The 13488-nt window shown below is 48.7% G+C and overlaps 1 protein-coding gene across 3 annotated transcripts; it reads right to left on the bottom strand.

The window, feature by feature from the left end:
• Positions 1 to 240: 240 nt before the first annotated feature.
• On the bottom strand, positions 241 to 12762 carry C6H1orf116 (chromosome 6 C1orf116 homolog). Of its 3 annotated transcripts, none has more exons than XM_051147333.1 (4): positions 12504 to 12762; positions 7001 to 7186; positions 3416 to 3593; positions 241 to 1979 (listed from the first exon to the last, which is right to left on the bottom strand). In XM_051147333.1, exons 2-4 carry the CDS (start codon positions 7103 to 7105, stop codon positions 457 to 459), a joined length of 1806 nt encoding a protein of 601 aa, XP_051003290.1. In that variant the 5' UTR covers positions 7106 to 7186; positions 12504 to 12762; the 3' UTR covers positions 241 to 456. The 3 variants fall into 3 exon arrangements, with proteins under 3 accessions (XP_051003290.1, XP_051003291.1, XP_051003292.1); XM_051147334.1 differs by lacking the exon at positions 12504 to 12762 and adding an exon at positions 7952 to 8018; XM_051147335.1 differs by lacking the exon at positions 7001 to 7186 and having other exon boundaries at positions 12504 to 12605.
• Between the last annotated feature and the right edge of the window lie 726 nt (positions 12763 to 13488).

Raw genomic sequence — 13488 nt, 5'->3', positions numbered from 1 at the left:
TGCTTCTCAGGTTTGGCCACTCTGCCCCACTCAGTTTTGAGAACAGGCTGAAGAACTTTATTTTACACTTGTAAAATCTCAACCAAGAGCAGAGTTCTGAACAGTGACTCCTTGTGCTACATAAATAGTGTCAGTGATAATGGAAGCCCCTCCCCCCGCTCTTACACACACACACACACACACACACACACACACACACACACACACACACACAAACACACACGCGCGCGCGCACGCACACACCTCTCCCGGTGAAACTAATCTTCAGAACAACCCATACAAGGCCTCAAGAGCACAGTAGCTGCGTACAAACAAATGCTTGGACTCAAGCCTTTTCCTTCTTCACCCCAGACAGAGAAGATGCCAGCCCTTAGCCGTGAGGCTGTAAAGGCCCTAGGCAGAGCCAGTCTCTTCTGGTGGCTTGCTGCTGGCTCTGCCGGTTGGTGGCCGCTTGCCTTACTCCTTCAACAGTCCCAGCTTCTTCAGAGCCTCCCTCCTGTGTCCATCAGGAAGGCCCTTTGGGGATATCTTGACACTGACACAGGGGGGTCGAGGAAGCCTGTCCTGGCTCTGTCCTTTGAAGGACAGCTGCTGGGAGCGCTGGCCCTGCTCCGGGTCAACCCGCTTGCCCCCCTGGATTCCTGCAAAGTCCTTTCCCATGCCCAAGGAGGCAGGCCGGGGCCGGGAATTACGTAGGACGCTGGGTGGAACCTTGTCTAAGATGGGGCTTTTTCCCAGAGACGCGCTAGCTCTGCAGCTGGGCTCTTTCTCAGCTGCGGAGAGATAGCTGCTCAACCCCACGCCTGAACGCTCCAGAGTATTGGACTTGAAATTCATCTGTCTCAGGCCCGGGATGCTGCTTTCCTGGAGGGTCAGCCGTGGGTCAGGCCTGGCCTGTGTCAGGGAACCGTTTGCCTTTGAGCCCTTAGGAATAGGAATGGGCGTAGACTTGACAGCTGCACCCTTTCCTGGAGGGGTTTCCTGGGCAGGAATCCAAGCCTTGCCTGGAGAGGCCATAGGAGTGACAGCCTTCACCGGGGAAGCTTTCCCCGTTGTCGATGCTGCAGCTCCTGGGACAAGAGCTGGGGAAGCTGGCTGAACCGGGGCCCGGGCCTGGGAAGGGTTCTGAGCCCGAGGTTCCTTGACTTTGAGGGGACTGGTGTGTTTATTTACAAGCAGGCTGGGATCGTCTTGGTCCTGGGGCAGCCCCAGCTTTTCCAGAGCCTCTCTGCGGGCTTTCCTCTGTTCCTGTAGAGAAGAGGAGACAGACCCAGAGTCCAGAGCTTCAGAGTGATTTGACAGCCAGTTCTGGGGAGGGCTGTGGAGACTGCCTCGGCTGCTCTTCAGGACAATATTAGGTGGCAGCTTACGCGGCTTTGACGCTGTGAGGGGAGCCTGCTGGGTATTTGGCTTGACCCCTGATGGCAGGGGATCCTCTTCAGCTTTCCTGTTCTGAGATGACTGGGCAGGAGGCAGCTGTGGTTGCTGCGGACTCTCGGTCCAGCCTTTCTCAGTGGCTTTATGGGACATAGTTTGTGAAAACATTTCCTCTTTCTTCTGGGAGCTGTCCATAGTATGGATCTGTGGCGTGTGTCTCTGCTGTCCTTGCTCTTTAAGTGGGCTCTCTTCCCCACTGGGCTTTGGTCTAATGTCCTGGAAAGCCTCTGGTGGGGGTATGAGAACTGTGCTCAGGTCAGGGGTAGCCTCCTGGGAGATGCCCCGAGGTTGGATGGGCTTAGCTTGCTGGCTGGTCTGCCCTTTCTCAGACTCTGCTAAGAACACCTCAGATGCTTCTGAGACAGGGCTGTTAGTCTGGGTGGCGATTTCCTTGAGGTTCTGGCTTTTGCCAAGATGAAGGTTTCTGGGAAGGCTGTAAGAACCAGCCCTGAGGCCTAGGCTGCAGGGTTCAGGAGAATCCGAGGACTGGGCCACTGTCTTTGGCGCTGGTACTTGCTGAGTGTCTATGACCTCTGGCTTTCCTGTGAGGATTAGGGAGAAAAGAGTGAAGCGAGTAAGAATGCTGCTACAGAGCAGAAAGGACATCATTCCCAGCTCTTCCCCAATGAACAGGGCTTGTTTTATTTTGTCTGCTTTTAACAGGGCCACACTGCTTTCTGGATGTCATGTTAGACTAATAGATCAAGAACGGCAGGCTCTTTCAGACTGGGAATTGATTTTTCAAAATGGTTGGAAGACATCACTTCTGAGTTGCTTCCAATCCTTGACGGAGGCTTTCCTGTCCTTCTATTCATGCAGCGAAGTCAGGGAGAGACTTGAAGATGTTCTTTGTAGCTGTCATGGATCCCAGGTAACTGAGCCCACTGTGCCTGCTCTCAATTCCGACCTTCTACTTTCACTTTTCTCCAAGAGCCTGGATGTTTCTGTGCTAGCTAGTGCCTAGCACCAGTGTCTGACATGATACCTTGCTTAGTGATCTTGGTAGGTATGTAAGGTCCACTGGGCTCAGTGAACTAGCCTCAAGGCACAGTGATGGTTCCATTTCTACTCTGACCAAATGGAGGGCCTAAGGTCATGTTAATAAGTATTTACTGAATAAATAAGCAATACTAATAGCATGGTCCATAGTAGCAGCGTTTTCTAGTTATCCTGGGACACATCCCCTCACACTTGTGTGTTCTCCCATCCTCTTTTCCTGAACTGGAACACCACTGGCTTTCTGCTGCCTTTGGACAGGGACCTCAAAGTACCACATGCTCCTGAGACACTCCTCTCTTATCTCCCACAGTCTTGTCCTCTGGGTCACCCAGATTAACTCCTTATGCTGACTCATTCTCTCCTGGGCTAACTACCTAGGCCTCCCTGACTCCTCCCTATATGAGGTACCTATTTCTTTTTGAGTTCTTTCTTGACAGGAAAGGGAGCGAGGCAAACCCCATTCCTTCCTCGGCCTCTGGTATTCATAGAAAGAAACACAGTTAAGTGGAGAGTGGGTACGGACTGACTTTCATATGAACTCTGGTGCCCCATATTTGACCATGTCCCCTTGATGGGGAGGCCTGGTGGCACTCAGAGGAAGGATAGCAGACTACCAAGAGGAGACTTGATACCCTAGGATCATATTCAGGGGGAGGAGGTCCCCCTCAGTCACAGTCATAGGGGAGGGGAGTAGGGTGAATGTGGGAGGGAAGGAGGAATGGGAGGATACACGGGATGGGATAACAATTGAGATGTAATAGGAATGAATTAATAAAAAATTATAATGCAAAAAATAAATGTGAATTGTAAAAGAAAGAAAGAAAGAAAGAAAGAAGACACTGGCTTCTCAGGAAGCCTCCTCTCTGCCTTTAGTCTGGCTAGGGAGTACAGGAGCCTGCCTGGGCCCTTGCAGCAGAAGACAAGCAAGGCAGGAAGCATTTAGGAGGTCCTGGCCTTCTGAGTGTTGACAGCCTCTTACCCTGGGGAGCCCGCTGGGTGGTGGGGAGCGCTCGGATACTTTGAGGGCTTGTGGCTGGCTCTGACTCGTCTGTGGACAGCCCACTGTCAGCCTCAGCCTCCAGTGAGCCAATGGTCTTCTCCAGGAAGAGCAAGCACTCCTTCTCTTCAGCAGACAGGAAATCGTAGCTGCTGTCACTCTGAGGGGAGAAGGAATTGTGAGGTGGGGGCAGGGGGGCAGGCGGTGCGCTTCTGAGGCTTGCAAAGCACACTGCAGAGCTGGAGACCTTCCCCTGGCTCAGTCCTGCCAACCAGCGGGGCTGCTTCCTGCAGCAGTAGGCGCCAAGGAGGACTGGCAGGCTAAAGCCCCTAGGGCTCAGTGCTGAAGGCCCTAGGCAGGCGGCAAGGGCGCTTTCTGTTGCTTAGTCCTGTTTAGGGGCACAGGTCGGGAGCAACCTCAAATTTTACTCCAGTTCCGTATGATCTTAATCAATACTTCAAGAAGTATGTCTCCAATCTAACTCTGCATCATAGGGCAACAACATGGCTAACACTCGTCTGGTATCTTGTTATCTCCTCTAACTTTTCAAAGCACTTCTGCCTCCTTTCAACTACAACCTTGCAGGGAGGCTGGTGCCAACCACGGCCTAGGTACACAGCAAAGGGAGCCATGGGGATATATGACATTTGGCCTCCCTTGGCATGTCCCACTCCTTGCCCTAATGTCTATGACACGTCGGAACTGTGTGACTGTCGGGACCCAATGAAATCACTGAAGAAGGTTGCCAGACAGTCCTAAAACTATCCTGGGAAGTCAGGAAGAGGCTGTGAAATCACCCTTTCAGTCATGACTGTCCTTAAATTTACCTATCTGCCAGATACCTGGGCCTGTACAGCGAAGGAGAGCTTTTAAGAGTTACCTAAATAAAGAGGTTCCCCATGGCCCTCAGGATTTCTCCTTTATAGATGGTCCAGTGGAACGTGATTATTCGTACTGGTGTCCGACAATCAGAAACAGGATGATGACTCTGTCCCCCAGCCTCTCATGTCAAAGAGAGGCTTTAGTGTGCTTTAGTGTGCACTGTGTGTGTGTGTGTGTGTGTGTGTGTGTGCGTGTGTGTGTGCACTGCCTGTTCTGCTCCATGTTTATATATTAAGACTCATTATCTAGCCATCCAGATGTGCTGGGCACACTACTGAGTTCCAGGATGACCCTGCCTCCAAAACAAACAAAGAAACAAGTCAACTCATTAACTATATTAAACACCAACATTTGGTAGAAACCTTTATAATCCTTAGGTTTTTTTTTCCTTTCTTACCCCCCCCCCCCCCCCCCCCCCCCTTTTTTTTTTAAAGACAGAGTCTCATATAGCCTAGGCTGGTCTTGAACTTGTTAAGTAGCCATGGAGGACCTTGAATTTCTGATTCACCTCTGGTCTTCAGCTAGGTTTTGTGTATTGTTGGGGACAAGCACTACCTATCCTCCTTCCCAGGCTGTATCCCCAGCCACAGTTTATTCCTTTCAGGACATAAAACAGTAAAGGGCAAGGCCTTCATTCAGGCTTACAATGTGTGTAAGGATGATGACCAGCAAAGGAATGCTTACATTTGGATGTAAGGCATATTTACTCCTTCACCCCAACCTTATAAGACTCAGAACTTAACTTCAAGCTTAGAAAGAATACAGCTTATTATGTGCCCTCACAAACAGTTAAGCATTGTGCTTTTGGACATTGCTGTCTCTGTTCATAGAGGGCTGTTTCTTTCCTACATAGAGGCTTTATTTATTTATTTATTTTATTATTTTAAAATTTTTATTATTTTGTACATGTGTGTTTGTGGGCATGTGCGTGCTACTGCATGTGTAGATGTCAGAAAGAGATGTGCAGGAGTCAGTTTCCTTCTTGTGCCATGTGGATTCTGAGAATAGAACTCCACCTTTATCTTCTGAGCCATCTCACAAGCTCTTTATTTAGAAGGTTTCACTATATAGCCCAGGGTCTCCTTACTTCCCATGTGCTGAGACTAAGTGTGCCAATATACTCAGCACGAATAGCTTGTTTTTCTTATTATTTTATAAGTCCTGGGGATAGACACACTAGGTAATCACTGGGCAGCAACCTAGCCTCTTAGATGCTCTTTAATGTTGCTTAGCTGCTGTCTTCTAATCCCAGACACTCCCTTTTTGGGGAAGTTTATACAACTCATCTGACAAACCTTAGGCTGCTCATGGAGCCCAGAAAGTCACAAGATTCACATGGCTCTGCCAGAGGTTATGTAGGCAGTAGATAAATGGAAGGAGGGAGGGAGGAAGAGAGAGAGGGAGGGGAGAGAGAGAACGCGAGAGGAGGGGGCGGTGGAGTGTTTGTGGGACTACCTGCAAGTTGGTTAGGGAACTACAGGGACACAAATTTTGAGCCAGCTGTCACCCTTGCTGGTGTCTTTTTGGTGATGCCTCAGAGTCATCCATGTTCCTGTAAGTAACCTCCACCTTAGGCATCATCTCCTTGGTCTGCCTGTGCCCTCTCACACTTTCCCAGGAAAAGCCATACATCACACACATGTTTTGCTCCCTCTGAGAACCATTGTGATTAGGTGTGAATATTTTCCATTTTAAAACTGAGGAGACTAGCCCAATGTGGTGGTGCATGCCTTTAATTTCAGCACTTGGGAGGCAGAGGCAGAGGCAGAGGCAGAGGCAGAGGCAGAGGCAGAGGCAGAGGCAGAGGCAGAGGCAGAGGCAGAGGCAGAGGCAGAGGCAGAGGCAGAGGCAGGTGAACTCTGGGAGTTCAGGCCAGCCTGGTTGATATAGTGAGTGCCAGGCTAGTCAGAGCAACCCATAAGATCCTGTCTCAAACTACAAACAAACAAACCCAAACCGAAGAGACTGAAGCTTAGAGAACCTGGGGATATGTCCAAGATACTGAGGCTTCTAAGAAGGGCATCTAGGTGTGTTCAGCCCCATAAGGGTTCCCAATCATGCTGATCTCTTTAATTTTTGTGGAGAACTGAAGCCATGCTATTCATTGCAGTGATCTCTCTCTCTCTCTCTCTCTCTCTCTCTCTCTCTCTCTCTCTCTCTCTCTCTCATCCCTGACACAGGAGTACATAGCTCTGGCTGTCCTGGAACTCAATATGTAGACTACGTTGGCCTCAAACTCATAGAGCTCTGTACCTGTGTCTTCCTCCCTAATGTTGGGATGAAAGGCGTTTGCTACCATGCCCAGGCATTGCAGAGAATTTTAAAGAGTGTCACAAGAATTTACCTTCCAGTTTCTGCCATGACCTAAGTGCCCCGCTCGCTCCTTTTCTCCACTTAAGCTCTTTCTTTAATCTAATGATGGGGGTGGGGGGTGGTGAGGGGGAGGAGGGGTGGGGAGTGGGTATTGATCCTTATTGCTGTCTGGGTTTGTCCCACCCAATTCTCTACAGAACCAGGGTTGACTCAGAGGGAAGAATCCAGTGAGTGATTCACTCATTGGTGAAGGAGATGAAAGAGAGGGTGCATGAGGGTGGGTGGCACAGCAGGGCAGGGCGGGGTGGGGCAGGTATGCAGAGCAGGCCAGGGTTGCGAGAGGGAGGAGAGGGAGAGGCAGAGAGTACATACAGATCCAGAGTGGGTGGAGGCGGCGCTCATCATGCTGTCACAGCTGCCAACGCGGGTCACGGGTTCTGAGCAAGGCCCTGCTGGCCAAAGCTCCCTCTTGGGCATCGCCTGAAGCAAGGCGCAGGGGTGGTGAAAGGGGCTCCCAGAGGGGAAGGGAATGGAAGTGAAGAATGTCCCAAGCTGGGCCTGAAAAGAGAACAATCAAAGCCGAGTGTGAGCGGAGGGGCTTCGGCAAAGCTCTGCTCAGGCCCCGGGGGTTTTGTGGCGGTAGGAAACTAAGCAAGCAGAGAGCTGGAAGGGGGCCATGGACTGGTCATGTCTGAATTCCACCCCGACCTAGCCTGCGTGGAGCGACACAGAAGCTAGTCCACATGCGCGCAGAAGGATGAATGTAGGGACCCAAGGGGCAGGCTAGTCAGACGAGAGGTTCTATTCTTTCTCTTAGTTGCTTTTCCCCCAACCTATGAGGCAAGGAGTTTAGCTTGTATTTTCATCACCCTACTCAATACATATTACAAGGTCGAGAGCTTCCGTTCTGGGTTCAAATTCCAGTTGAGCCATTTAGGTATTTGATTTGGGGCAAATTACTTGTTAAATATGGTTAGTGTAAGGATTAAATGAGAGGCCAGTTAGCACACACAGCTCTCTTAGTGGCCGATAATCACCAAGTAAATTAACTGGGTAACTGATATTGTTCTTATGAAAATCAGACAAGATTCATCTCAGACCAAATCAATCCCAAGCACAGGGAGCAAGAGAGAAAGGTTTTGAAGAAAAGGGATCTGTCTAAATAGGGAGTTACAAGCTCTTAAGAAGGTACTTCTCAAGGTGGCTTATGCAGAACACTGTGTGCAGTATATGCCCTATAATGCCAGCTGCAGTCATTGTTAATAATATCATAAACATGACATGCTGCCAAGAAGGCAAAGGGCATCTTTCTGCTCTGGGCACCTGCAGTGGTTGAGAGCAGTACAGCTTCCCCTGTGTAACACTTGCATTCTGCCATGGCTTACATTCACAGTGACGTAGTCCCTAGACTACGGCAGGTGAACAAGACACACGTCCAGCTTAGCTCCTCTCAATCCCAGCTTCTTTGGGAGAAAATATTTCAAGCTTATTGTGGTAACAGGAATAGCAATAAAGCAAAGCAAAACAAAACGAAATGAGCCCCCTCGTCGCTGCTACTGAACTTCCCCAGGATTTTCACATCTGTTTGTGGGAAATAGTCCACTGGAGCTGGGCAGGTTGAGAGCAGCTCTTTTTATGGGAAATGAAAATTTAAAGGAATTGTGAACAAAATTTGGTTGCAAGGGCAAATAGAAAGTTAGGAGACGGCTAGATTTTGTATGATTCAAGTCCATGTTTTGCCTGTAACACTACATTACACTTTAATCATTTCTGCTACTCCCCTAATAGAATGTAAATTGTCCTGGGACAATATGTCTTATTTGAGATCTGGGGACTTGGGACTTAGATGCCATTATTCCTCTGCTAATAGTTGCTCCAGTGCCAATGTCAGGTTTGGGCTAGGTTAGGTGAATCAGTCTTCCAGCCTGGCCATGCTGGCAAGGGTAAGGCCTCACATGGCTCCTCTTCTGCCTAGGAGAGGCCAATAAGTGGGGCAGGGAAGTATGTGCAAGGCACTGGAGAAAGAAAAGGCAGAGTCCCAAGCCAGACACACAGAGTTCAGAGCCTCTGAGGAGACGAGGAGGGGCCCAGAGGAGAAGGCACAGCAATGAAGCTTGGGACATTGCTTGGGACAGCTCTGGGATTTCTGCAAGCAGTCAGTTCCTCAATGTCCCAAAACCAAAGAAAAAGAAACCCAGGAAGCCGCTAAGTCTAAATTCAGCCATCCCAGCCATACATCTTGGTGATAGTACAGGTTCAGAGTGTACCAATCGATTTCTAACATTCTGCAAGGTTAGGGCCACTCAAAAGTGCTGTTTGGAGAGACACATCTGTACACGGTGCTGAGGATGGGCAGTGAGTGAGTGCTTGGACATGTTCCTAGGGCTCAGGGAACATGGCAGAAGAGCAGGTAGAAAGACTGAAAGAGCCAGAAGTGTGTGTGTGTGTGTGTGTGTGTGTGTGTGTGTGTGTGTGTGTAGATGTGAAATGTCACAGTCTAGGCATTGGTAGAGCCATTGTCATCATGAACTCTCAACAGCTTCTCAAGACTGAACTGGGTCTGTACAAGAATGGTCCAGCAATAGCCAAGCAGAGATGGAGGAGGGACTCAGGGAGCCCTATTTCCAGCTGCTGAACTCTTTTCTAGGGATAGATTTAGGGAAAGGGGGAGTGTGACTTCATTGTACCTGGATGGTGACCTCACCACTGGTCACAAAGATGGCTATAGATAAACTAAATGGGTCACACAACAAGGTCTCAAGTCATGAACCTTGGAAAAGGACAGGTAGGGAGGAGGGAAGGGTGCAGGTGAAGTGGTAGGAGGAAAAAAGGAAGGATGTGGGAGAGAGAAACCAGGATGAATTGCACAGATGCACGAGGTAGTCAAAGAGCTAACAATTTAAAAAAAACAAAAAGAATGCTGTCTTGAAAAAGCCTACCATCTGCCTGTTGGGTGAGCTACACGGAGGCTTCTTCCTGGCTTCAACTTTCCACTCTAAGCTTTTTCATGACACTTCACTTCCCATAGAGTCAGTGACTTAGAAGAATTTGGCGAATGTTTGCTTAGCATTTGTGCACACTTCATAGGCACTAGGGGCAGAACACTGTATAAGATGAAAACCATTATTTTCAAGGAGTCAGTATAGATTCAAGGGGCTGTTTTTGGGGTCCAGTTTTTCTTGTAAATCAGGAGTGATAAATCTCTAAAGTGACTCGCTACAATTTAATATTTTCTCCAGCAGGTAAGGTGCTGTCTCTTACTTTCAGAGAAAATTATCTCTGTTCCTTCATGTGTGCTTCGGGCTGTACTATGGGTTGCTGGCTTCGTGCTTCTCCCAGGAAGCCCACTGTACTCTCATTGCTAAGCCAGAAGCAATCTGAAGAGATCCACACAATGGGCACAGCTCTGCCTCAGGCCATCTGCATGCTATCACTACAGAGTGTTCCTCTGATAAGCTAACCAGATCTCTAAGAGAATCTGGTGGCATTGTCTTCACTTCACAGCTGAGTAAACTGGGGATCTTCCCAAATTCCTAAGTAGGAATGCCTCACACCTACAAAGGACATCTCAAGACTGACTCTGTGCCAGCATACTTAAGGAAGAATCATTGGCCACACTCCTACTAAACGTCCAAAGATCCCCTCGTCTTCTATGTCATGCCTTAGATGCTGTGCACTGATTCAGCTTTGTATCTCCAGGCCAGTTAGTTACCCTGGCAACAGACACACAAGTAAGGAAACAGCACACACGCAGTTGCAGGTGGTGCTGTGGGTACCACAGAATCACTGGATGAATGCTCAGCTGCTAGGACCCTATTTCCACACCTAGTTTTCTGACTCAAAGAGTCTGAGCAGAAAACATCTTTCTCCCATCACCTTTCCACTCTTTGACCCTGCTTGGCCCGACCTAGATGCGTTGCTTCCTTCTACCAAATTTATAACCTTGAAACATGCGTGCGGTATCAGGGGAGCAATCGAAACCCTAGGCATTTCTGCCTGATAAGAAACCTGAGAAACAGGCAAAACAGTCAAGGTGAGAGTTTGGTATCGTTTCACCCTTGACCTCTTTTGGAGACTCAAGGGTAAAAGGAAGCAAGCTAAGAAATGTGCACAGCCTATAGTCAGGGCCGCCTATCCAAAGACACATTAAATATTAACTACTTTTCTAAAACTAACCAAGCCTTGCCACAAAGTAAATAAATGGCAGGCAGAGCTGGTATCTGAGGTAGTGGGTAGGGAGAGGGCTTGATTGCCATTCTGGGCTTTCTGAATCAGACCTTCTGAACAGACTCAGGCCTCCTCACCATTCTGTCCTATGAGAATGCCCTTCTATCTTCTAAGAACTCGGAGTCACAGAGGAATACTGCTCTTAGGCAAGGGACTCCGCTTTCTGTTGACTCGGAATGTGCCTTGAAATACCCAGAAAACCTAACTAAAGCTCCGGAAAGACTGAAATGTGTACCACTGGTACAATGCTAGTCTCTCTATTCCTGGAGCTTTTGTGGGAGGGACTTGGTAGAAATAGCCCCTGTACAGTAGAGCCTCTAGACTCTTACTACTGACAAGTTTGTTATCTGTGATGGCGAGTGAAGTGGGCAGACTCTTTGGAGCGAGGAAAAGATATTATTTAAAGCTCGGGCATTCGGGACCAGAAACTAAATATATTCTCACATAGGGCTATCGGAAGGGCAGAGGTAAAGTTATGGACTGGGTGCTGATCCCGTCCTAATGATGGAGAGCTTACCTATTCCTTTCATCAGACTTCTATATGCAGCTTCCTTAGGCAAGTCCGGCAGCTGCACTATTTGGTCAGCTGGGCCACCTGAAGAAGCTCAGGGCAGAAGAACCTCCTCCACCTGAGTCTGGTTCTCCTCTCTAAGGACTCTGCTGCTTCGCCTTAGCCTGAGCCCCACACTTGGCACTCTGGCCGGGCTCTGGTATGCTGAGATGAAATAAAATGTGGGTGAGGTCAAGCACGGCTAAGTCACTTTCCATTTTCCAGGGTCTACACCTATGAACAGGTAAAGCCAGAGATTTAACTAGCAGACCCGAAGTAAAGGAGCTGGAGTATCTGCGGGGTTTCCAAAGCTGAAATGCTACCCTGAGCTGGAGTTTTGTCGACATATCCAAACTTCAATTCCCCTCGCAAACAATCTAGCTCAGTTCAGACTTTACATATCTGCACAGAGTGCGCCATTATCGACTAACACACGCACACACAACACACACTGCACCCTTTATTTAAATAAAGATAGACACTGAGTCACGGAGAATTTCCTTTTACAAATGTAATGGAAAACTAAGGTACCTGGCTCCCCTGCGAGACCCTCCCCACCATTTTGACTCCCTGTGCTCCAATTCTCCAGTTACTCACTTTCAAAATCACTACTTGATCTTAGTTGCTTGAAAGTGGAAATTTCCAAATTCTAAGCGAAGCTTTTTTTTTTTTTTTTTAAAGACAGGTCTTGCTAGGTAGGCTAGCCTAGCCTGGAACTTGCTTTGTAGCCCAGCAGCAGGCTTCAAACTTTCCATTCTCCAGCCTCAGCCTTCTGAGTACGATGATTAAAAGTGTGCATCACCATGCCTGGCCCTGGCATGACTCTGGCACAATACGCTTATGTAAGTTCAATAAGCAAATAGAAGCGATGTTCCCTAGCCCTCCATAAAAATACTCCAATTCTAGACATCCCCTCTTATGCCTTAAATTTAGGCTGACTGAGAGGCTTAAGCAGCAGAGATGAAAACCTCGGGTTGGGTGTAAAGGAAAACACTCTTGCAGCACTTCCCAGCACAACCCTGTAGCTTTTTTAGCCTTTCCCTTAAAATTCTTGCCCTTGCTGCAGAATAAGCAATACTTGGCTAGTGATTAACTCACCTTCTCTGGGTTGGGGGTCTGATGAGAAGAAAGTGACGTCCTTCTATTGTACAGGGCCGAGATGGAGGCGGCTTGCCTCTCCCGTGGTGGTGGCGGCGGCACCGGCGGCTCCCACAGGTTTCTTCTTTTGACCTCCTCCTGACTTACCTAGACAGGTAAACGCTTCACCGCTGCTGCCTGGACACACCCTGCTGCTGACTCTAAGCCAATCCTAGCTTCCCTCCCTACTCCTCGGTCCAGCTGTTCAGGCAGAGGAATGGGCAGGGAGGTGCTTCTCTGTCCTAGCCAATCACCTCCTGACCCCCGGCCCTCATCCCACCCCCTTTTTTGCTTAAAGCCAATAGAGAACTAAGAAGAAAGGGTAAAAGTAGTAAGTTGGAGTTGGTGTGAGCTGAAAATGGAAGGAGAAAAAGGAGTTTGCCAGGGCGGAAGCCTGCCAATGGAACTTGCTTCTCCTTGAAGGGATCACAACGGTCTGGCTGGGCGCTATGCAGCTCTATGGGCCCGCTAGGATCCGGATTTCCTGTGAAGACTAGCCTTCTTTCCCACCAAGCTGAAAGTATTCTCCAGGTGAATATTCTGGGGGTCGGGGGCTGGTTTTGTTCCCGGCTTTTCTAACTGCTCAGAGATAGACAACATATCCAGAGGGGATTCGGGAATCTAAAGGATAGGGGTGTGGTGAAGTCACCCACTCTTCAGAGCTTATTGACAGCTGTCCTGGTCTTTTGCTTTCTGAGGGAAATAAAACCAACTTCTCTCCTCGTTTAGGAGGTCCTTTTCCAGGTTTTTTGTTTGTTTTTAGATGCTAGGATAGCCAGAAGGAACAGAGTTATTTGGCTCGCTAGTCTCCTTTGGCTTCTTAGAGAAGGTGGCCATGGATATTAAGTAAAAATAAAGTCAGCTACCAACCAGTCTGGCAAGTACTTCTTTGTGTATGGAGAAGAGAGTAGTAGGTCAAGGAATCCCTGGCTTCCAGGAAAAAAGC

The sequence above is a fragment of the Acomys russatus genome, chromosome 6, assembly GCF_903995435.1.
Source record: "Acomys russatus chromosome 6, mAcoRus1.1, whole genome shotgun sequence".
NCBI lineage: Eukaryota > Metazoa > Chordata > Mammalia > Rodentia > Muridae > Acomys > Acomys russatus.
The sequence above is the reverse complement of the archived record's forward strand: the minus strand, read 5'-3'. Positions and strand labels throughout refer to the sequence as shown.

Excerpts from the sequence above, each read along its gene's own strand:
- C6H1orf116 (XM_051147333.1), bottom strand. The coding sequence starts at position 7,105 with ATGCCCAAGAGGGAGCTTTGGCCAGCAGGGCCTTGCTCAGAACCCGTG. Across the intron at positions 3,594-7,000 it reads CCTCCACCCACTCTGGATCT|AGTGACAGCAGCTACGATTT; the intron begins GTATGTACTCTC and ends TTCTCCCCTCAG. Across the intron at positions 1,980-3,415 it reads CACCCAGCGGGCTCCCCAGG|GAAAGCCAGAGGTCATAGAC; the intron begins GTAAGAGGCTGT and ends TAATCCTCACAG.